Source organism: Artibeus jamaicensis, unplaced genomic scaffold, assembly GCF_021234435.1.
Source record: "Artibeus jamaicensis isolate MK-2021 breed Jamaican fruit bat unplaced genomic scaffold, CSHL_Jam_final contig_3214, whole genome shotgun sequence".
NCBI classification, from domain to species: Eukaryota; Metazoa; Chordata; class Mammalia; order Chiroptera; family Phyllostomidae; genus Artibeus; species Artibeus jamaicensis.
The window spans coordinates 1945304-1969387 of record NW_026521760.1 but is presented as its reverse complement, the minus strand read 5'-3'; the positions used below and the strand labels follow the sequence as shown (position 1 = coordinate 1969387).

General features: G+C 35.9%; 1 protein-coding gene across 5 annotated transcripts in view; it reads left to right on the top strand.

Annotated features, from left to right (window-relative positions):
- The window catches only part of SKIC3 (SKI3 subunit of superkiller complex), a 77636-nt gene that overhangs the window by 11021 nt on the left and 42531 nt on the right, over positions 1-24084 (top strand). For all 5 annotated transcript variants that reach the window (XM_053663548.1, XM_053663549.1, XM_053663551.1 and 2 more), the window contains 16 exons: positions 1975-2118; positions 3430-3521; positions 3941-4016; positions 4545-4685; positions 7355-7453; positions 7560-7668; positions 13136-13276; positions 14408-14509; positions 15322-15461; positions 17503-17589; positions 17679-17782; positions 18495-18621; positions 19192-19371; positions 20576-20700; positions 21713-21966; positions 22342-22444. In XM_053663548.1, coding sequence (XP_053519523.1) covers positions 1975-2118; positions 3430-3521; positions 3941-4016; positions 4545-4685; positions 7355-7453; positions 7560-7668; positions 13136-13276; positions 14408-14509; positions 15322-15461; positions 17503-17589; positions 17679-17782; positions 18495-18621; positions 19192-19371; positions 20576-20700; positions 21713-21966; positions 22342-22444 — 2024 coding nt within the window. The remainder of the gene's footprint in view (positions 1-1974; positions 2119-3429; positions 3522-3940; positions 4017-4544; positions 4686-7354; positions 7454-7559; positions 7669-13135; positions 13277-14407; positions 14510-15321; positions 15462-17502; positions 17590-17678; positions 17783-18494; positions 18622-19191; positions 19372-20575; positions 20701-21712; positions 21967-22341; positions 22445-24084) is intronic.

The window sequence follows — 24084 nt, the reverse complement described above, 5'->3', positions numbered from 1 at the left end:
ACAGGGTCTGTTTCCTTTGGCCCTAGGCTTCTAGGAATCTGATTTTATTATTCCGTTCAGCAGGACCACAGCAGTCTCCTTCCTGGTGCAGTGTGAATTCCACCAAGTAGTTCATAGTTTGTGCTGGAGGGACCCAGCCAGAAAGCAGAGGTGGGGAACTAGTCAGTGTGATTACTTATGTGTAGTAATGTAGAATGTTCATTGAAACTAAATAATTTTTTTAAACTTTTTTTTATTGATGTTCGAATACAGTTGTCCCACTTTCCCACCATCACTTTCCCCCGCCCTACCCACGCCCACCTCCCACCCTCATTCACACCCCCACTTGGCTCCTCCCTGGGTCCCTCTCCCTTCTTCCCCACGTTATTTCCCTCTCCCCTCCCCTCTGGCTCCTGTCATTTTGTTTTCGATTTCAATATCTCTGGCTATATTTTGCTGGCAAGTTTGTTTTGTTAAGTAGGTTCCACTTACAGGTGAAATCATATGGTATTTGTCTGAGACTAAATTTTTTTGTAAAGAAATGTTGCCTCTCTTTATTTGCTGTGTCTTGTCTGATTATCATTTTGTCTGCCTGTGTGCCTTTATATCTTGGTATAAGCATCCTTTTTCTGGAGCCTTCTCTGGCTTGTGTACATGGAGTTTGAAGTTATGTACTTAAAAAAATATGTACTGTTGACTGTATTACCTATGCTTACTTTATATCCCTGTAACTATTTTTACAACTTAGCTTTTATGGAGTTTGTAATAGATGCAGTTCTGTGCTTTCCCTATTTTTATATATTAGTGGATAAAAATATTTTTACTTGCAGATTTTATTTCTTTATTGACATTTTTAGTATTTAAGATAAAACCTTTTCACTCTTTATATTTTCTCAGAACACCATACCTGCTTTCATCACAGTGTTATAATTAGTTCCTTAAAAGTCTGTTTAAAATTTGGAGCCCTGGTCCAACAGGCAGATAGTAGGTCCTTGCTGATGGTGGGTTGACTGTGCCATTTATCATTTGCTCAGCAGCTGCATGCCAGTCACTGTCATTGGTGTGGGGGACATAAGCATTATAAGGCCTCAGTGTTTGGAGCTTAACTCTGGTAGCTAACCTCATTGTCATTGGTGTTTTAGGAGGCAGCATCGTTGGGTAGAATGAATTTGTGCTATACGTTGGGGATGATTGTGCCGTATGTCTAGCAGATTGCTAGAAGTGTCATGTGGATACACGTAAACCTGACAACCTGACTTGTACAACTCATAGAGATGTTCTTATTTTCTCCAGAATATGTAAAACCTTAAGAGCTGATTTCTTTTTAGCTACTATTGTTTTCTTTTACTCAAACATTTTTGCTTCCTGTTTCAAACTATTTTACCTTAGCAAGTAGCTGTTGTTTCTGAAAATAATAGCTGTACATACAACTTTTGTTCTAGTTGGCAGGTGTTGTTTAAACATTCATCACCACTGTTTATTAGAACATATTTTGTACAGTCAGGTTGGGGTCAGTCTACTTTCCTAGCCTATAATTTCAATGACAATACCTGCCTAATGTGTGGGAAATGTCATCATGGTGAATGAAAATATGGGAGCTGGGTAAAATGCAATGCTATGGAAAACAGTTGTGAGTTGACTGGTAGCACTGTGGAGTGGAGGCAGGTGGGGTGGCTGGTCGGTAAGAACATCTTGTTGTTCTTTTCATACCCAGTGTTCTCAAGGCGCCAGGGGAGGCATTGGGTGGAGGCATCATTATTACTTGGGTACCTTTTAAAAATGTACCTCATATTTCAGACCCCTTAAAATTACCTATCCAGTCTAACTCCCTCTTTCACTGAGAAAACTGAAGACCAGAGAGGTTAAGTGGCATTTTTAGGATTGTCCAGTTAGAGATAGATCCAGATTTTTAGACCTTCAAGTAGACTGCTTTTTGTTGTTGTTTGTCCATCACTTGCAAAATTTAATGACCTTCTCTTTTAATTTTTTAATCAGACAGTGTTAAAACAAGAGAAAAATAACTATAATGCCTGGGTTTTTATTGGAGTTGCGGCGGCCGAGCTAGAACAACCTGATCAGGCCCAGGGTGCCTATAAGAAAGCTGCTGAACTAGAGCCAGACCAATTATTAGCTTGGCAGGTATGTAACATTTTTTCCTCATGTTATAGGGAAGAGTTTCCCCCGCCCCCTGATTTGTAAAATTATAGGTAATAGCTTTATATTAAAAAAATTTAAACCTCCACTTATCCCACATGAGAAAAAAATTTAATTCATTGGTCTTCTAAAACTGAAAGTTAATTTCAAAATAAAGTAGTATCACTGATGTTATTTACCACTACTTAACACTCCAACCCAATGAATTATTTCCAAATATAAGGAATGGAATTAAGACATGACTGTGTTAATCTCCAACTTAATTATATGTGCGTGTGCAAGAGTTGTCATGAATATACTTTATGTTTACCCAAGAGAAAGTAAATGTGCATTATATTTTCTAAAAATAATGTTAAAAATTTGTAATTCTTTGAGTACAAGTTAAATTCTTCTTTCTTATTTAATAGTCTTCATGTTTTTTAGTTGGCTTCTCCAACTATTTCTTATTTAATAACTTTGTTTCACACCTTAATCACTTCTGAGAACCTGTGATTAAAAGAAAGTCACAGGCTCTGGAGAACAAGGGTCTGTGTCAGGACCAAGAACATGAACAAGGGTGTCTGGTAACACTCAGAGCAGTGATTTTCAACCTCATTCATCTCGTGGCACACAAACTAATTAATAAAATTCTGCAGCACACCAAAAAACACACTTTTTTGTTGATCTGGCAAAAAAATGGGTATGATTTTTATTTATTCACACTGGATGACTATTGTTGTGTTGGCTGTTGTCGTTTTTAATTTAACAATCTAAGGGAAAAGAGGTCAGTGCCCCTGACTAGAGAGTCAGGTGCTGCGTGTTTTGAAAATTCTGTGGCACGCTGGTTGAAAATCACTGACTTAGATGGTTGCCTTTTTAATGTACTGATTGGTTGAGGATATCTGATCTTTACTGAAACAAAAATGGCAATTTCTACAGACTACTTGGATTTTTTGTTTATTTCACTGTGTAAAAGTAGCATTATATGGTAATGTCTTAGGGATGAAGATTGTATAATAACCATTAAAATATGTTTTTTATAGTGAAACATTTCAAATATATTTTGAAAAGAAAATGGTGCGAGTCCTTCTATATCCACCATCCAGATTCAGTTAAAATCCTCTCACGGCCACTGTTTTTTCATCTAAACCCTCACCTGCTCCCTCCATTTCTAATTATGGAGGCAAATCTCAAACATGTTTATTAATTACAGTTATCTTTAACATAAATAATCTTTATAGATTGTTACTTTAGCAAAATAGATGCAAGAATATTAGATGTTTTTGGAAGAATAATCTCTATTACTTCTTCTTTTAGGGGTTAGCAAGCCTGTATGAGAAATGTAGTCAGATAAATGCTAAGGATGACTTACCTCGTGTTTACAAAAAGCTCCTGGACCTTTATGAAAGGTAATCAATATGTGGGGAAAGACCAGTTTCTTTAAAAGCATGAATTAGAAAACTGGATAAAAATTATACGGAAGTACTTCAAACATTTACTGTGAATAGGAAAACGCTTGTCTTTTACACAGTTATAACAGAATCTCTTGATTGTGATGAGAACAGAATCAAATGCTGATAGTAAGAGGACTGACTAATTTGGGAACTGTGATACTTTCAGTCAGTGTAATGGAAGATAAATAATATTTCTTAAAACTTTTTATGAGAGTCTCATTTTTATAAAATTTTACTGTACTATAAAAGATGTAGTATGTTCTGATTTAAAATAGTACCTGACAATATTATTGAGATATTTTCATTTTGGCATTTTAAGTCTTTGGTTGTTTTTATTAGTCATATTCAAAGTTCTTTTTTTTTTTTATTTTAAGTGTCGACAAACAGAAGTGGTGTGATGTCTGTAAGAAACTTGTGGATCTGTATTACCAAGAAAAGAAACACATGGAGGTTGGTTAATGATTTTCTGGGGGCAGTATACTACTTTTAGTAAAACCATCATTAGAAGAAAGCTTTCATTTAGCTTAAGGGAAGATTTTTACAATTGCTATGTAATATAGAATTTTAAAAATTTAGAGGGATAATACACATTATAGTGATTTGAAAACTAAATCAGAATTTAAATTTCAGGCATCATAATTTCTAAACTTTTTTTAAACTGCGGGAGTAAATAAAATAAGTGAAAGCATTATGTGTAGAATATAGTATCCTATTCGTGGTGTCTCTGCAGCTGATGCTGTGAGTTATGAGGACTGTTAGGACAGCGCAGTCATGCTAATGATCTCAGTCATGCTAATGATGTAATGACTGTAGATTCACCTAGTCAGCTTAGTTTTTGTGGCATTCATTATAGATGGAGTTCCGTGCTTTTGCTACTTTTAGGTATTAGCAGGTAAAATATTTTGTTTACAGATTTTATTTCTTCATTGACATTTTTAATATTTAAGATAAAATAACCATTTTCAGTTTCCTTGATAGGCGGCCCGAACATGGCACAAGTTGATCGAGATGCGACAAGGAGAAGGTGCAGACAAGCCCGAGCTTCATCAGCTGTGGAGGAAGTTGACGCAGCTGCTGGCCGAGAGTGCCCAGGATGAGAACAGTGAGACCCAGCAGCTGGTATTGGCTTGTTTATCCCCCTGGATTTAGAAAATGGAAGCATAATGATATACTTAGAATATAAAAAAGTACTGTATGTCAGAATAGGTAGTTTATAAATGTTCAGTTTTAAATTCAGAGGCTCTTCCTGATAAAGTCATAATTATTGGCCTATAGTCCTTTGTTAAGTCTGGACAGAGTGAAATTAGTATTTTGGGTATCAGAATTCTATTCCGTTAAGAATCAACAAGAGATCAGTTACTTTTTCACTGTTAAAAAAAAAAAGCTATGAAATTGGCCTTTATAAAACTGCTATAATTTCTAAAAAGTTATACCTTAAAGACATGATTCTTTTTATTTATGAAACTAAGAGTACTAAATTACTTTGAGGTGTAACAATTCAACTAGAGTATTTTATTTAAAGTATATTCATTTATGTTTTTATATATATTTAAATATATTTTTTAATATATATATTTAAAGTGTATATATGTCTTTTTTCCTGGAAGAAGTTGATATTCTCCATTTCACTAGAGAATATTGTTATCATTCTTTTCTTTATTCTTTTTTTAATAGTTTATTTTTTATTGTATTTTTTCCATTATCATTTATCCCCTTTATTCCCTGTTCTACCCCTACCACCCCTCCCTTACCCACAATCACTACGCCATTGTCCATGAGTCCTTTTCATTCTCTGCTGGATCCCTGCACCCCTTGAACCCTTCTGCCCCCCCCCAGAGCTGTCAGCCTGCTGCTCTCCATCTAGGAGTCTGCCTCTGTTTCATTCGTTAGTTCAGTTTGTTCATTAGATTCTACATATAAGTGAAATCATATGGTATTTGTCTTTCCCATTTGGAGAACGGGAAAGAAATAGTCCTTTTTAATGTGCAGATTTTGAAGTAATTGTAAATCATTTTTAAAATACATGAAAATACCTGGTTTTAGAACCATAATTGGGAAATATTTTCATTATCCTACTTTTTAATATTTGTAAGTTTAAAAGTAAACTTAGTTTCTTATTATAGTATGTAGCAACTAAGTATACACTTTCTAAATTGAATGGAAATTTAAACGTAATAAGCAACGCTCTGTCCAGGATGGGAAGCTCATTCCCTTGTGTGTTGTTCATTTGTTCACTCTGTTCATTTGTCCCCCTCATTCATTTGTCCCTTGATTCAGAAAATGTTTATCAAGAGCCTCCTAAATGTCAGGCTGTGTGCTGAGTGCTGGGGATAAGAATGTGAGAACAAGATTTGCATTTGTTTGTGTGTAGGTTTATCTGTGTATAGATTCAGTTGTGCAGAAAATTGAGCAGTGACAAAATTAGATGATTTACCAAGTTCTCTTAAATTATACCTTCATATTATGACTTCATTATTTTCCTGAAATAGTATAGGTTACCAGAAAATCAAACACATACCAAAATAAGTAATATATCTTTGAATTATCTGTACTGTACTTCTTCTTGAAAGAGAATTAATTATACTTATCCTAAGAATTGACTTATAACTGTTAAAAATACTATAAAAGGGTTTTCAAAGGTGGTTATTCTCACCTTGTTAATGATAACTATGTTATTTAAGTGTTCAGAAAAACAAATGTATTGCCTACTTTCCATGTGGATTAATTTCATTGCTTTTTTTTTTTAACCCCTGTGCTTGACTGTTTAAGTTAGATGACTTTTATTTTTTTAATCCTCTCCCACGGACATGGAGGACATGCCTTTAATTTTTAAAGAGAGGGGAAGGGAGGGAGAGAGAGAGGGAAAGGGAGAGAAATATTGATTGGTTTCTTCTTTTAGGCGCCCCAACTGGGACCAAATCTGTAACCCAGGCATGTGCTGTGACTAGGAATTGAACCCACAGCCTTTCAGTTTACAAGACAATTCTCTGACCAGCTGAGCCACACAGGCCAGGGCAGTTAGGCAGCAGTGGTTTCTCCTCCTCCTCCATCAGAGCAGTAAAATTTTGCTTATTTATATAGATTTTTTTTACCATAATTCATAAAGAAAATTTTGAGATAGTGAACTGTATTACAAGTTTTTATTATAGTCATAGGAAATCTTTTTTAAAATGTAGAACCTAAGTAACCAAATGAATGATATTCTTTAAAAGTGCTTGCCTTGGATTCTAGTATTGCTGTTCTGGCTCAAAACATATTTAGAAGTCCTCTTTTGGAGTTTTCCTGAAAGTCAGTTAATGATACTGTATAAAAATTTATTTTATTTCTGGTTTTCTTTTACCAAAAGTATAACTTAACTTCACAAAATATATTTTTAAGATTGAAAACTTGGTACTGTTAAAGATGTTCCAAAGAACATGCTGGTGATTTCAGAAGAGGTCTTTTGAAAGTGACTTGAGCGGTAGCAGCTACATTGGTACATAAGACTCTACATCTCTGGTTGACTACTTTATATGGAACAGCAGACTTGTAAGACTGTTTTGTTAAATTAATGTCACCAATTTATAGTTATCCCTTATTAGTTCAGTGCAGTCTGCTGGCCAGTGGAATCAGAATGTATTCCAAAACTTACATATACATGTTTTTCTTCGTTGAAATTATCAGGGCCATATAATAAAATGCATTTGCAGTGAGTTGAGTGAAGTTTGTTTGAGTTTTATGCACTCAGCTGTTTTAGAATAGTTACTTAAATGTGTTACAGGTGATATGTTTCTTGTTATTTGTTTCAGCTTTTAACTGCTTTCGAGAATGCACTGGAATTATCAGATAAGATTCCTAGTGAAGATCACCAAGTACTTTATAGACATTTCATTCAGTGCTTATCCAAAGTAAGTTGATTTTAAAATGTCTAATGTGAGTTTGCTATTCTAGATGGGAAGTATCCAGAAGTATATTTTACTGCTACTTAGTTTATTTTACTTTTATATTTTCAAGTTTCCTCATGAAACTGCTGGGTTGAAGAAGGCCTGTGAAGGAATGATAAACATCTATCCCACTGTGCAATATCCATTAGAAGTGCTTTGTTTGCATTTAATTGAATCAGGTAATTTCTCCTTTTTTATAGTTCATGTTCTATGAATGTGGGAATGATGTTACTATCTATCAAAAATTGTTTTAGTGCCTACTGTGTATAAGGTATTATTTCAGTATTTCTGGGAATAAAACGAAGTACAGCATATGGTCTTTGTGTACATGAAAAGGCCGATGGGTATAGGAAAGTGTAGTGATACAGAGGAATTATGAGTTGTTGATCAGTGAAGTCTTTTTGAGTGTGTGGATTGAAGAAGGCCTTGAATTTTCCATAAACATTAGATAAATGGGAAGAGGTAAAATGTACTCCAGATGGCATGAGCTTGGTGCAGTTTTAAGGACGAGTAAAATAGTTGTATTTGCAATAGTAGAAGGAATAACTAAGATATATTTTGCTTTAAGTAGGTTGGACTCTATTACATAGGGCTATGAATGTCACACAAAGGATTTCGTGGAAGATTAGCGTTTTCAGTGTTGATATTATAGTGTCACGCATACATTATTATAAATACTGCAGTATATACAAATGGAGTGCGAATTATCTCCTCTTTTAATGAAATGGAGCAGATTCAAGTCAGAGTGTGTCTCAGTGTATGCTTCCTGATCTTGCTTCTTTGGGGGAATAGAGAAGTGACGGCAGCTAGCTTGCCGGGTGTTGCTAAAACCTGCAGCGGTGGGTGTGCTTGCCCATGGCTGGTGTTCAGCCGGTTTACAGGGGAACTGTATTGGTTTTCACAGCAGCCTCTGTCCTTGGTTTCTGTTTCTGTGCTGAATAAGGTGTTTTTAAATAATTTTGATCTTACTCCATTCATGCCTATATTCACCTGATGTGAACAAAGTTCACAGAACAAAGTTCACATGTTCACAGTGATACTGGGAACATGATAGAAATTAAAAGTAACAATGAATAAAAAATATAGAAGAGATTTTTAGAGGTAAAGGTAGGGAAAATCAATTTTAACTTGTAGGTCTCCTTAAAAGTTGGCCGGCTGTGGAATAATGCTTTGTATGAAAGGTAAGTTGTTGAGAGACATTCAAAAGGAATTGTCCTTCAGCGGTTTGCAGATGAGCTATTAATACTAAGGCTAGGCATATGGTTTGTAATTAGTTTATACGTAGGTGTTTCATTTGGGTGGCAAATCATGCTCAGAGACTGAATTTGTCTTTGTCAACAGATTATTTAACACAGGTTTGTTGCAGGAATTTCACAAGCCAGTAGCATATAGGATAAGGTCTCTTAAGAAGGCAATAAAGAAATGACATACTCCAAACCAATAATAGATTAATCACATTATTGTTTAAGGCAATGGGAGATGAAAGAAACACAGTCCAAATTTGGGTTTGCATTATCTTTTCTGCCAGGTTGGTTCTCTTTTGTAGGAGGGATGGCTTAACCAACAACAGAGGTGACTTCCAGCTGCCAAACATAAACCCAGAAAGTCCCTTGTTGCTAGAGTACAATGCTAGGGAACTGCAGTGCTCACAGTGCTGGTGTTGGCTGGCAGGATGTTCTCTTTCCAGGGGCCGCTGCACAGCTTTCACCACTGCTGGGGAAAGAGCTGCCTTCACCAGTGTGGGAGCTAATGCCCCAAAGGTCTTTGGAGAGCTTTTGGATCAGCATAGGGCCGCCTTGCCCAGACCAAACACTTTTGAATAGTCCTCACAAACTCTCAGTGATTATAGTCTGTGTGTTCCTTTGCTGTAGTTGCTTCTTCATATTTTTTATGGATAAGTCCCCAGTGGTGTCCCTTCGCAGCTGAGCTGCTGACTGCTTATCAGTGACAACAGATGAGATGATGATACCCCGACACATCTTACTTCACTCTTGTATCAAAGCAACTTCACTCTTCAAATCAGACAGAAAAAGGCAAATCCTAGATGATTTCACTTATATGTGGAATCTGAAGAACAAAATAAATGAACAAACAACATAGAAACAGACTCATAGACACAGAAAACAGACCGATGCTTGCCAGTGGGAGGGGTGTTGGAGTACTGGGTAAAAAAGTGAAGGAAGTGAGAAGTAGGAATTGGTAGTTACAAGACAGTCAGGGGGATATAGAGTACAGCATAGGGAATGTAATCAATAATATTGTAGTAACTATGTGTGGTCCAGATGGGTAGTTGAAATGTTGGGGGGACCACTTTGTAAAGGATGGGATTGTCTAACCTCTGTGCTCTACACCTGAAACTAATACAAAATAAATTATAATTAAAAAAGAAAGTTTTAAAAAAACTTCATCATTTTACAAACAGTAAAATAACAACAAACTCACAACTATCAACAACTGAACCTAAAAAACAAAAACAAACCAAGCAAATAATCAGAACAGGAACAGAATCACAGAAATGGAGATCATATGGAGGATTATTAGTGGGGAGGGGGGACAGGGAGAATGGGGGGAAAGGTGCAGGGAATAAGAAGCATAAATGGTAGGTACAAAGTAGACGGGGAGGTTAAGAATAGTGTAGGAAATGGAGAAGCCAAAGAACTTGTGTGTATCACCCATGGGCATGAACTAAGCAGGGTGGTGGGGCAGGGGTGATGATGGGAGGGAGGTGCCAGGCACAGGGAGATAAAGTGGAGGAAAAAATGGGACAGCTATAATAGCATAATTAATAAAACATACTTTTAAAAAAACTTCATTTTTTGTCATAAAGAAGTGGATTTGAAATCCTATCAAACCAGTATATAGCAATAGGTGAGAGTGAAGTGTAGTGGATGACTTCGGAAGAGAACTAAGGGCAGAAAGATGAGAACTGTACGCATGCAGTTCTGGCCAGCTTGGAGGCGAAAGGAGGGAGAAGGGGGAGAGGAAAATAGAGGACAGAAAAGAGGAGAAGTCAGGGAGGAAGGTTGGGGGCCTGCAAAGCAACACAGAAGGCAGCCCAAGAGCATTTCAGAAAATACGTCTGTAACTGACTTTATGAGTAGGAGGCCTTCCTTAGCATTATCTTTTAAAATCAGAGTTATTGAACTGTAACATAAATTACAGTGATGGAAGACGTGTTTAGCAGCTGTAAAAAAGCAATCCAGGGACTTGACTGACTGCAGTTAAGGGAGAGGAAGAGGAAGCAGGTAAAGGGAAAGAAAGTTTGTAGAGGAGGAGGAAAATTGCAATAGAAGCACTTGGCAGGAGAGTTTTAAGAAGAAAGGACTAGTTAACATTATGAACATTGTGTGAGGCCAAGGAGGGTGAGGCTGGCTAAGAGACTTCAGTACAAAGAGTATGCTTGTGAGTGAGTGTATGTGTGTGTGTGTGTGTGTGTTTTGCTGACAGGAAGCATAGTTTCAAAATCTCCCAGTTTCTTCAAATTTTACGAGTCCCAATGTGTTTTCAATATAAGTGGACTGATTATGGGGTTGCCTCTAGTACAACCCCCTCTGTTCCATTTTCTACTGTTAAAATTGCTATTAAGAAATTAATGACCAATGTTCACTCTTTTCTGTCTGTGCCCGTTCAGCTATCAGTGGTTTGTACCTTTTCCTCATTCTTGACCTGCTCATATGCCAAATGGCACAAGAGGATACTTTGAGATTTCTTCCTGAGAACTGATTGAATGCTTTTCCAATAAGTACATTTATGCTTATACAGTGGATTTGTTGAGTAAACATGGTCCTTATATTCCCAGAGCCTACAAAAATATATAAGAAACGCAATCAACAAAGAGTCTTTAGAGTTTTGTACCTAAATTCAGTGTTGGACTAAGTTTCTAATAAAGAAGTAGCAAAGGGATTATGCTGACTGATGACGAGTGTATTGATTTATGTGAAAAGAAAGTTCTTAAAAAGGGTTTGAGGTGGGTATTTTGCAGGATTGAGAGAAAGAGAGGTCGATGCCCTGGCAAAGGGGCAATGGGGTAGGGGGTGCTCATGTGTGTGGTACACAAGGAAGAGTGCTTTCCCTGCTCAGTTTTGGGTTGTAAGAACTTGTGGACTAGAGCAGTTTAGGTTTAAGTACATTCTAAGGTATATTAATATTCTAGAGCAGAAGTACAGTACTACTGCTTAATGACTTCCATTTTTCTTCTTTTTATTGCTCCTCTAAACCAATTTTTCTGTGTATTAAGAACTGAAAATTATAAGGTCTCTATCCTCCCCCTGAGTACTTTAGTATCTGTGAAATTTGCTGCTTGACAGGAGTTAATTACTGGGTTCTCTTTCACTGGGGACAAATATATTTTATTCTTTGTTCTCCTTTGCATGTTGAGACTGGAAGACTGATTTTCAAAATGACTCAGTTTATAAAGCTTCACATAACAAGTACTGAATAGCTTTCACAGTTGTCATCTGATGAATGCTATTTCATGCTAAATGACTTTATTTTATTTTGTTTTACTGCTGAAATCAGGGAGGATAATAAAGCTTGGTTCTTCAATACAAAGAGAAAAGAGCTTACGATTTTGTGTTCTAGAAATATTTGAAAATAAAGAATTGAGTACATGCTGTTTTTTCCCCTCTAGGTTTATTTAAAAGAAGAATTCTGTGGTAGTGATTAGCTTCTTTGGGATGTGAGAAATGAATTTGTTATTTTAAAAAACTCACTTTTTTATGTTAAACTTTAGGAAACAGAGTTCTCATAGATATTACTTGCATCCACCCTGAATCTCTTCAGAATACCTTTTATCCATGGAAATTTAGTATTCATCGGCCTCAAGACTGGCTTACCTTATTGAGAAATAAAAACAAAATAGTCAAACTGTTTTAAAGTCATTAAATTTGGAATCTTGAAATCTTTTAAATGTTAAAAAGAGCAGATAAGTTAAATAAATGATTGTCTCTTCAAAAACAATGAAGTCAATTTCCTGTTGTCATTGTCTATGTTTATTTAGCTAATATTTTCATCAGGAGTTAGTACGGAGGAGAGGAGAATTGAGGGTTGAAGCTGGAATATTCCTTGTGTCTTGACACAGGATCCATTGTGTTATTATTGTCAATGGCTTTTGGGGACACTACAGAGAATTCCTCCAAGTGCCATGTTGGCATATGTAAAGAATGTGTTGCACAGAGCTAAACACAAATGTAATCCTCACAATTCTCTTTATCTTTCTGTGGTTGTGCTGGCAGATATTAGCAAAGGGGAACATGTTAGGAAAGTTTACCTTGTTTTAAAAGTTTTCTGTGTTCATCCTAGCCTTTTGGAAATTAGTTCAAGTACCTATTCAGACTTTTCTTACTTGCGTGCAGTTTTTAGGTACTCTCAGTATGGATGACCATGGAAGTTACATGACTGGCTTTTTTCCTTTTTATCTCAAGTGTATTTGCCCTAGTAACAGTTTGTGTAGCCAGAGTAGTCTGCCGTGTTTTGTTTCCATGCAGTGAGAGAGTTTTGATTCAGATGGGTGGAAATTGAAGGTGCAATTTTAGTAGCCATTTCATTCTCTTTTTTAAGACAGCTTTTGAGATTTAAATTATATATAGGTTTTGATGCTTAGAAACTTGGTATATGTATGCTAATAGCTTTTTCTTTTAACTCCAGGAAATCTTACTGTTGAAGGTCAGCAGTATTGTTGCAGACTAGTGGAAATGGATTCAAAAAGTGGCCCAGGCCTCATTGGTTTAGGCATTATAGCATTACAAGAGAAAAAGTATGAAGATGCTGTTAGGAACTTAACAGAAGGTAAGTGTACAGTGCACACCATGTAACATGAGGTATAGTTGTTATTTGGCCAATAGATATTTAACTTTGGGCTTTTCTTTTTTTCTTTTTTTAAATATATTTTATTGATTATGCCATTACAGTTGTTTTATTTCCCTCCCTTCATTCCCCTCCACCCTGCACACCCCTCCCCCACCATTCCTCCCTTTTAGTTTATGACCACGTGTTTCAAGTTCTTTAGATTCTGTATTTCCCCTACTATTCTTGCCCTCCCCCTATCTATTTTCTACCCACTGTCTTTGCTACTTATTTTCTGTACCTTCTCCCCCCTTCTCCTCCTCCCACTCCCCTGTTGCTAACCCTCCATGAGATCTTCCTTTCTATGGTTTGCTCCTGATCTAGCTGTCTTCTTAGTTTGCTTTTGTTTTAGGTGTGGTTGTTCTTTAAGGAATCCATGTTTGACATAGGAGTGAAAAAAAATGAATTTACATACTTTGGAGTATGCTTAAGTTTGAATTCCAGCTCTGCCACTTACTAATTTCAAGACCTTGGGGAAGTTAATTAAAGTCTCTGTGTTTCAGTGTCTTCATTTATAAAATAGTGATAATACTATCTGTATCCTTACATTCAAATTGAGATCTGAATGACAAATACAAGCCTGGTGGTTGGAGGAGCATTTCAGGCCAAGAAATGAAGTAGCCTGAGTTAGGGGAAAGCTGGTATTCAGGGAACTGCTTGTAGTTGGGTCAGATTTGCTAATGAAGTGTGGGAGGAGGAAGGGGTGAGAATTGAGGCTGGAGAAGAGCAGTGCAAACCTTGTAAGCACCCCAAGGGTAGCAGGGAACTAGTGGAAGCAGGGGAATTTCACAAGTCGGTTTGTAGTCTTAGAAATACTCTCTTCACAGTGTAGAGAATGAATCTGAGTGGATGGCAGACACTCGCAGTGATCTGGGGTAAAGGTGACGGAAGTCTGAACCGAAGCCCTGGTAGGAGAGAAGTGAACGGGGGTCTGGAATCAGTGTGGCTTTGTGGCTGAGTAGATGTGGGAGATGAGGGAAAGGGGAGAAGTCTGATTTGGAGAGTAGATGGTAGTGCCATTCATCTCAGTAGTCATGGAAACCTTGTATTTTCTCCTTGCTTTCATCCTTTTAGGATTAAAAGAAAGCCCTCAATGCACAAATGGATGGTGTCATCTGGCAGAGGCCCAAGTCAGAATGCACAGACCTAAGGACGCAGTTCTTTCATGTAATCAAGGTACTCCTGACATCTTTAAGTGCTGCCAATCCTGTTTCTTTTTGCTTAAAGGAGAAAGGTAGTGGTTTAAAAAAATACAGATATGTCTTAAAGACTGCTATTTTTGTATTTGAACTTGCCAACTAACTTAAATTTCATTGAGATTAAAAAATGCCAAGTGTCTATGCATGTGTACTAGTGTATCTATTGTTTAACTGACAATGAATATTTATCAAAGATTTCTGACTCTTGGCATTTTGACAGTGAGAATTGGCTTGAATAGTGGCACTCTGTCTTTGTAACAAGGAAGTTCCTGGTGTGTCCCAGCGCCTTCCCTAGTTCTTGATTCCTCTGCTGTAGATAAGGAAAGGTGTCTTGGAGCCTATTTGAATGACATGGGATAGACAATCACAAGAAGAGATTCACTGTTCCGACACAGCTGGTGACCTAGCCTCTATAGTTGAGAAATAGTTCACCCTGGTCCATTCTAATGCAGCTTTTTTCCCTTCCAGTATCCTTAGTTTGCTGTTTGTTACAGATGCATTGGCTAAGGATACCCTTTGTAATGTAGCAGATGGGGATAGCAATTGTTGTATTTCAGGATGTTCAGTTTTATTATGTTATATGAAGATAAAGATTTTAAATTGAGAACTGTTCTGTTTCAAATTCATATATTTCCATAAAGAGTTCAGCAAAGAATTCATACTTGGCTTTGAATTTTCTTCATGTATATTTTTAACAACTTATTCGTATAATTTAGTATATATCTCTCTTAAAAAGAAAAAAATGAAGTGATATGGTTGTCTTCATTCATATGTCCTTAATTTTGTCAGCTCTGAAGAAGATAGATAATCTTGGTGCATCTGGTGGCAGCCTTCATCAGAAGAATCTTTGTCTTCGTTTGAAAGCAGAGGCTTTGGTTAAACTCTCAGATAATGAATCTTCAGAGGAAGCAATTTGTACTCTTGATCAGGTAGTCTTATCATTGAATTCTCCCCTTTAACTTAATAATTAGTTTCTAATCAACCAGGCATCAACCTCTTTTTCCTCACCACAGATGTGTTCTTACATGCATTTTGTGTTAGAGGTATGAATTCACCACATCTGTGCTTTTGTGAATCTTTCACACAAATGAGAGCTTCTTAGTTAAGTACTTATGATGCTCTTCATATGATGCAGTGTCTTTCTTTAGTTCTTGCTCTTACTCTCTCTTCTTTTTGCTCTTTTAGGTTACTACTTGATTATTACTAATTTGGGATTCCAAATTTTTTCTTACAGAAAATATTTTACTGGTATTGACAAGAATAATTAAGGACACTGGTAGCTTCATGATAGAGAATGTTGTTTTATTCAGTAAAACACTAAGAGGAAGATTGATGTTTAAAAATGAAACTGATTTCTTAATGTTTTTGTTCCAAGCACTTTGAAATTCCCTAGCAAAAAAACCTAACTGGTAAATTATTATTAAACAACATAGTACCTTTAAAGATTTTTGTCAGACGAAAGGATTTTTTATCTAAAATTAAAATTATATTAGTATATTACAAGGTATTGATTTTAAAAGTCATTTTTTATATATTTCAAAGGGCTTGGGCTTTTGCATTTCATATTATTTCTTTGAAATTAGAAGAGTTGTCAGCAACCTTCAGGAACTCATATCTTTTTATTTTCTACATTCCTTCCCACCAATAATGTGTTTTGTGTGAATGCTCTATAGATGTTTTTCCAATACTTTTTTTTTTAAAGAAGAAAACAAAAGTTCTTTGGAGAACTGGAAGAGTTCAGGTTTGAGAGAGGAAATGTACAGAATGATATCTTACGGTGCTAGAAAGCAAGGGAATATAATAGAACCCAACTTTGTCAGAAGGGCTCAGGAATTGGCGTGGATTGATCATCGGTAGCTGAAGAGTGGACAGTTTGAGTACCAGTTATTGCAGTGGATTAAGAGACTTCAACTGTGTTTAAATCCACATGTTCGTTATACAAAAAAATCAGCAATACATCCTCAATAAAGTAAATCTTTGAAGGATGCTAAGCAACCAATTGAAAAGAATCAAGGCATTTTTTTTTCTGTATGACTTTCTGTGTGACTGATCCTAAGAATAATCAAACGGATAATGAGAGGAAGGGAAATTTCTCTTTGTTTTAGTGTTCCACAAATGAATGATAGAATGAGAAAAAGAATCACCATTGTTGCAATTTGTACTGAATGAATAGATCTAGGTATTGACTATCAAGGGCTGCTTATTAGCATCAGGAAAAGAAAGACAACTAGACATGACCAAGTGCAAATACACATGAGGTATCTTCTCCAAATCATCAAACTTGGATTATCCACTTTATAGAAGATACAGAAGACCAAGGAACATGTCAATATCATGACAGTACATTCAGCAAAAAAACAGATTACGAGAAACTGAAAAATGGCCCATATTTTTCAACAGTTAAACTGTAATGGGAGGGAAAAGAGACAGAAGGGAAACCTAGACAGTAAAAGAGACTTAATAGACCTGTTAGTGACTTTGAATGTATGTACCTTACTTAGACAACTGAGAACTTTAAACACTGATTGTTCGATGATGATAATGATGTATTGGTTTTGTTTAGGTGTTAATAATGGTAGTATGATTGTTATTTAAAGAGGAACTTAGTTTTTAGATATAGATGTTGAAGTATCAGATAAAAAGTTATGAAATATGTGGGATAATCCAAGCAGGGGTGTAGTAAAGTGGGTGGAGCTATCAAGAAGAAAAGATTGGCTTTGAGTTAGTTTTGAAGCTGGATGATGAGTACATGTGGTTGGTTCTGTTATACTTACTATTCTCTAATTTTTTTGTGTGTTTGAAATTTTTCCTAATAAAAAGGTTACAGAGAATGGAAGTGGTAATAGTGATTGAAATCAGGACCTCTGTGTCTTTATTCTGTGCTCTTCTGTGGTCCTTCTTTAATTGAAGTCATCATTACGGGATTGTATTGAAGGAGATTTATAGCAGTTCTTTCCCATTGCTTTCAAGGTTTCTGATGCAAATGAAATCCCAGGACTTCTGGTTCTCAAAAGTTTGGCCTATCTGAACAAAGGCGCATTAGATGAAGCTTCAAAGGTTGGTTTTTTTCATTTAAAATGAGGTGTGTTTTTTTAAGTTATGTTAATTTTATTTGGATATGGAATTGACAGCTGTCTCCTTCACAGGTTATGGAAGATGTTCTGTCTTCTTACCCTGACCTAGCTGAAGCTCATGCTCTGGAAGGTTTTATTCATTTTACCAAAAAGGACTATCTACAAGCAGAAAAATGGTAAGGGTATATAGATTACTTATAGAAGCAAGTTATAAGTTAGTTTATTAAATTTTTCAAAAATTCAAAACAACTGGACTTGATAAAGATCCAGTTTTGTATAAATTTCATCTGTATGGGCTTTATTAGTATTTTAAAGAAATGTATTTAGCACTCTGGCCAGTGTGGCTCGATTGGAGGGTTGTCCTGTAACCGAAAGGGAACATACCTAGGTTCTGGGTTCAATCCCTGGCCCGGATGCATACCATCTCTGGTCTAAGAGTACACAGCAGCCGGTTGATGTTCTTCTCTCACATTGATGTTTCCTGCTCTCCCTTCCTCTTTCTCTAAAAGGGATGAAAAAATGTCCTCTGTTGAGGATAAAAGAGTTGTTTTTTTTTTAAATGAAAAAAAGTGTATTTAGCGTGTAACACAGTAACTATAAAAAATTTCCATTAGGGATTTGAAATATGATTTGCTGATTATAATGTTCAAACATAATGTTTGGTGTGAACACTTAGCACATTGGTAGAGCTAAAGGCCATTGTCCTTTTTAAAGCTACTGTTACTGAAAAACAAATTGTTGTTTTTCTCATTGTAATCTGAATCCTAAAGTAATGACTTGTTTCAAATTCAGCATCCTTGAATCACGCAAACTTTGATTGTTTCAGTGAGGAGTCTGCTATATCATATGTATTTCAATATTCCTTTTTACTTCCCCTTGGTGACGTAGTTTGCAGAGAGCTCTTGAGAAAGATGCTGAAGTTGCTGAATATCATTACCAACTTGGGTTAATATATTGGTTCATGGGCGAAGAAACAAGAAAAGATAAAACAAAGGCTCTTACCCACTTTTTAAAGGTAAAATAAGTGCGAGTATTCAGTTCTTTGTTTAAATGGATTTATTATAAAACCATAATAATAATTATATAAGTTAGGTACTTTAAAAATTAGTACTGAACTGTTTTCATGTTTCATATCTCACACCTGAGGTTTGTGAGAATGTTATGTGGGTTTTCAAGAAGAAAATTAAACCATACAAGTATAAAAGTTACTTATTTAAGAATCACATGTTATAGAAAATGAGACATGATTATATCTGGAAAACAATGTTGTTTTCAGAAAACTTCCACTCTCATTTTATGGGCGTATGAGCCTTATGTAATTCTAGATGTTTAACTTTTTGTTGTTTGGATGTCTAAAATCTAGAAGTGTTTCTTACCTTGACTAATAAAAGTAGAGTAATGTAACAATTGAAATATCACATGTCTTCTAACAAAGATAACATTTGCACACTTATAAGCAGTGACAGCCAGCTTTTATGTTGTTTTAAATCTTACATTAAAGAATGTGTTGGCATATTTTTATATATTTAATAAAACTTTCTTTAAACAAAAACTATGCTTTTATCTTTTGTGTTTTATTTTGAAGGCTGCCAAACTGGACACATACATGGGCAAAGTTTTCTGCTATTTGGGTCATTATTACAGAGATGTAGTAGGAGATAAAAACAGAGCCCGTGGGTGCTACAGGAAAGCTTTTGAATTAGATGACACCGATGCCGAATCTGGAGCTGCGGCTGTCGATTTAAGTGTGGAGCTTGAAGAGATGGTGTGTCTAATAACTTAAACATTTTTGTCTTGTTTTTATGTGAAATGTAGAAATAGAGATATTTTTGCATATGTGTACTTGAAAGTTATCATTATTTTTATCTTTCTTTATAGTTGCAATAGAAATATTTTCTTGTCACTGTAAATTTTCTTTTCTTTGGCAGACATTAAAATTCTCACCATTTATTGTTAAAACTATAGGTCATTATATACCAGTGTAAGTTTCAAAAATTGGAAGTGGTAAATGAAAATACAAGGCCTGTCCAGAAGGTGTCCAACCATGTTATATGAGAAATAGAGACAGTTATTGAAGAAAATACAAGAAACATCATACATGGGACAATGACACCTCAGTCCCCTTCAAACTAGGCAACTTCAGACCTCACACAGTTCTTCCCAATTGCCATCATCTGCACCATTATATTTTCCTGAATCTCACTGGTGGCATGAAATCTCTTCCCTTTCAAAGGTGATTTTAGCCTTGGGAAAAGCCAGAAGTTAGTTGCAGGATGCCAAATCTGGGCTGTAGCAGGGCTAAGTTACCTGGGTAATTTGATGTTTCACCAAAAAACTCTGCACAAAAGCCCAGGCTGGTATAGCTCAGTGGATTGAGCATGGGCCTGTGAAGCAGACGATCATGGTTTGATTCCCTGTCAGGGCACATGCCTGTGTTGCAGGCCAGTTCCCAGCAGGGTCCAGTTCCCAGCAGGGGATGCACCAGAAGCAACTATACATTGATGTTTCTCTCCCTCTCTTTCCTTTCCCCTCTAAAAATAAGTGAATAAAATCTTTAAAAAAAAACAAACTCTGCACAAGACATGATGTGTGAGCAGGTGCATTGTCCTGATGAAGCTGCCAATCTCCAGTTGCCCATAGATGGGGCCTTCTGAATCATGTCAGTAGTTTCTGTGGAGGAATGTTCAAGCTTAATGCAAAATTCCTTTTTCTACAGTACACATGCTCACTCAATGGTGTCTACCACCCCCACAGACTAATACAATGAAGTCATCATTGTTCACACATGTGCATTCTAGTCCACTCTCCTTGGCTGTCAGGTTACATCGATGTCACACAAACCTTTCTCATTATATTAACAGTGGCTGGACTTCTTTCTGGATAGACCTCATGTATTTGCCTACTTTACATAGGTGTTCTGAATTTTACGGTGTTTGATACCTCTAATATTATTCTTTTCTTTTTATTAGGAAACTGCCTTAGCTATCCTAACAACAGTAACTCAAAAGGCGAGTGCTGGAACTGCAAAATGGGCCTGGCTCAGACGAGGCCTGTACTATTTGAAAGCTGGTCAGCATTCTCAAGCAGTAGCTGAGTAAGGCACCTACTTATATTTAAGCTCTGTCTCACAACCTAGTGGTTTCTTAATTTAAAGTCCATGTGTACCCAAAATGAACTTTACAGGTTGCCTCACACCAGGTTGTGTCTTGAGGGAAGAAATAACAATGATTATTTAAGGTTGGTTGGTTATTACCTCCAAGGCACTGGAATTGCAAAAGTGGATTAAATGATGTCCTATAGTTAAGGAGAGAGCCAGTCTGGTGAAGTCTTAATAGTATTCTACATACAGTAGATTCTAGATAGAAATTTAAGGGATGATAAAAGCCTAGGTTGATATCTTTGTTCTCCCACTGAAGGATATGTTGGTTTTGGGCAGGGGATACATTTGGCAGCTTGAAAGGCATTTGGAGCAGCTCGTTTTTAGTCATTTAGTTTGAGCTCCACTTGAGGGTAAATAAAATATATTTGAATCAAGATAAAGTTGTTTGCCTGGCCAGAGTGACTTAGTTGGGCATCATCCCGCAAACCAAAACCTGATCAGGGCCTGGGTTGTGGGTTCAGTCCCCAGTTGGGGCACATGTGAGAGGCAACTGATTGATTTTTCTCTCTCACATTGATGATGTTTCTCTCCCTGTCTTTCTTCCTCTTTTACCCTTTCTCCAAAAGCAAGTAAAATATTTTTTAAAAAGGTAAAATAGTTTCTGATTTATCTTAATACCCAGAACACAGGCATTCAGATTTTTTTTTTTTTTTGTAAATGGAATTTAATCAGAAATTTAAAGCATGCCTATTCTTGTTTTTTAACCGTGATGTTTCCATTTTGGTGTGGGTCTATAAGCTGTGAGGAGGCATACTGGTAGGATCGTTTAGTAAAGTTTTTCTAGATAGTCAAGGAAAGAAACTCTGGTCAGCACTTTTTCAAAAAAGTTATTTTGTTCTTATTCCTTCCAAATTTGTAATCTATTGAATTATTTATTTTATATTTTCCTTTCAGATATGGAAGTAGTTCTATTGCTTTTCGTCTTCTTATTTTCTTGAAATTTTAGTTTACAGGCAGCAATAAGGGCAGACCCAAAGGACTTCAACTGTTGGGAATCCTTAGGAGAAGCCTACTTAAGCAGAGGTGGCTATACAACAGCATTGAAATCCTTCACTAAAGCCAGTGAGCTGAACCCAGAATCCACATACAGTGTGTTTAAGGTTGCAGCAATACAGCAAATCCTAGGCAAATACAAAGAGGCTATAGCTCAATACCAGCTGATCATTAAAAAGAAGGAAGATTATGTGCCTGCTTTGAAAGGTATTTTTTTTAATAATAGCTCCTTTGACTTTTATGATACTAAAGTACAAAATCCTCAAGTGAATTTCCTGAATGCATCGAACAACTTGATAAAAAGACTTCTTTAGTCAACAGCATCTAGTATGAACCTCTTATGGTATAGCTTGTTGTATAGATTTGAATACAGAAACATTAAATCTTGACTCATAACAGTCAGTAAATAGTAGTATGATAGAGATTTAACTTTTAGACAAATACCATGATAGATACTGGATCTGAAATAGATTTCTAAAATGAGCTTCACTTTCTGGAAAGCAGCTTCAATATAAATTTATTTGAAGTTTACTCTAGGTGTTGTTTACATGTTTTAACATGTGCCGCCTTACCTGATTTCAGGTCTGGGGGAGTGCCATCTCATGATGGCAAAAGCAGCTCTAATCGATTACCTGGATGGGAAAGCTGTAGACTACGTAGAAAAAGCACTGGGATATTTTACTCGGTTAGTATTATTCTTATTATTTATTGCGTTTTTTTCTTAGTAAAATAATAAAGCCAAATTTAGAATAAATGCCATTTAGAGTAAAAAACATTCTATGTTAATTTTGTTAGTTATAGCATTCATTATTCAGAATATCAAGCATAAAGAATAACAGACAAACCAATTAATTCTAGAACATATTCTAATGCGTACACTAGGAATTTTGCAGTGGGGATAGGTGCAATTTCTTGTTCTTAAGTGTGTGACATGCTGGACGCATAGGAAAGGGTGGGAATGAAGAAGCTGTCTGCTGGTGGAGCAGCGTAGTGTTCTTTCAGGAGGCCTAGAAATGTGAGTATCTAGAATTGGAATGATTAGAAAATAGGGGCTTCAGGTGCACAATGTGCTTTACGTCAGGGGTAAGGGCTCATTTTAAGCTCACTGGTAAGGCCAGAGGGAAAGGGAAAGAAATAATCTGATTGCTCCTGGAGAGAATCCATGTAGGAAAAAATAGTGACGTCCAATAAAAGAAAGGAGTCAGAAAAATTTGAGTAAATCTTGTATTTTATAGAACTGTAAATTCATTAGCTAGATAAAAGTGTTATTTGTGGTAGATGGCTTTAAAAAGTCTGTAAGTTAGACTTACATCTGAATATTTTTTGCTCTTAAACATTGTTCTGTGCTTCCCTTCTTTTCTTTTCTTATTTGCCTTCTTCTCTGGTCCCTCTTGATTTGGTTGCTCTAGGATTGCTTTGCTTCAAATATGAACCAAATATAAAATGAAAACCGTAGCCTTTTTTCTCCCACTGATTTTTACTGCTATTTCTCAAGTCTCACATAATATAGCTCTTTCCAACGATGGAGGTATTGTGAAGAAGGCGTACTTTGTTGGAACTATATTTAAGAGTAAATGTGAACCTTTGAGTGATGATACTTGAGCTAAAAATATTGCCTTTCTTAGCTTGGGAAATTTTTTTCTGGAAAGCATGTAACACAACCAGTTATAAGGAGGTATATAAAACTTTGAAGTGATAATCCCAAAATTTATATTTACATCTCTAATCAAAAGTTCACACTACCACAATAATTATGTAAGTGGGCAGAAGTTATTTCACTTCACATATATTTTTTTTTATTGAAATGAAAAGGAAATGAGTATATAGACACTTAAAATTTCTTGTTTCTCTCCTTTTATTTTATTTTTTCATGCTGTCAATTTGGGAAATTATGCTAAGATATTTAGACAAAAGCACGAGAAATACACTGTCCTCCTTTTTTTTTTTGGTCCTCACAAGGGGTTTTCAGTGATAACTTTAATAATTAATCTTACTTCCCTTCAAGTATTTTAGTTATTGGAAAATGATTTTTGGTTGGACTCCATGAGTAGAAAAGGCAGTGAAAAATATCCCATGTGCTTGTCCATCTGCTAGTAACATAGCTGTTTGCGACAGCTGATTATCAAGATTTGGCTGAAATGCAATTGCTGTGTTTTATTTATAAGGTCTTGAGAAGGAAAAAATGAAGAGTGTAGTTGAGATTTTCTCATTCTAAAAAGAAGTTCTCTTTATCATCATAATATTCTGTTTACTTTTTGAGCTTGTGTATTCAATCTTACTTCAATATAATGGGTTTTCACATTTTTATGTTTAGGTTTTTGGTAT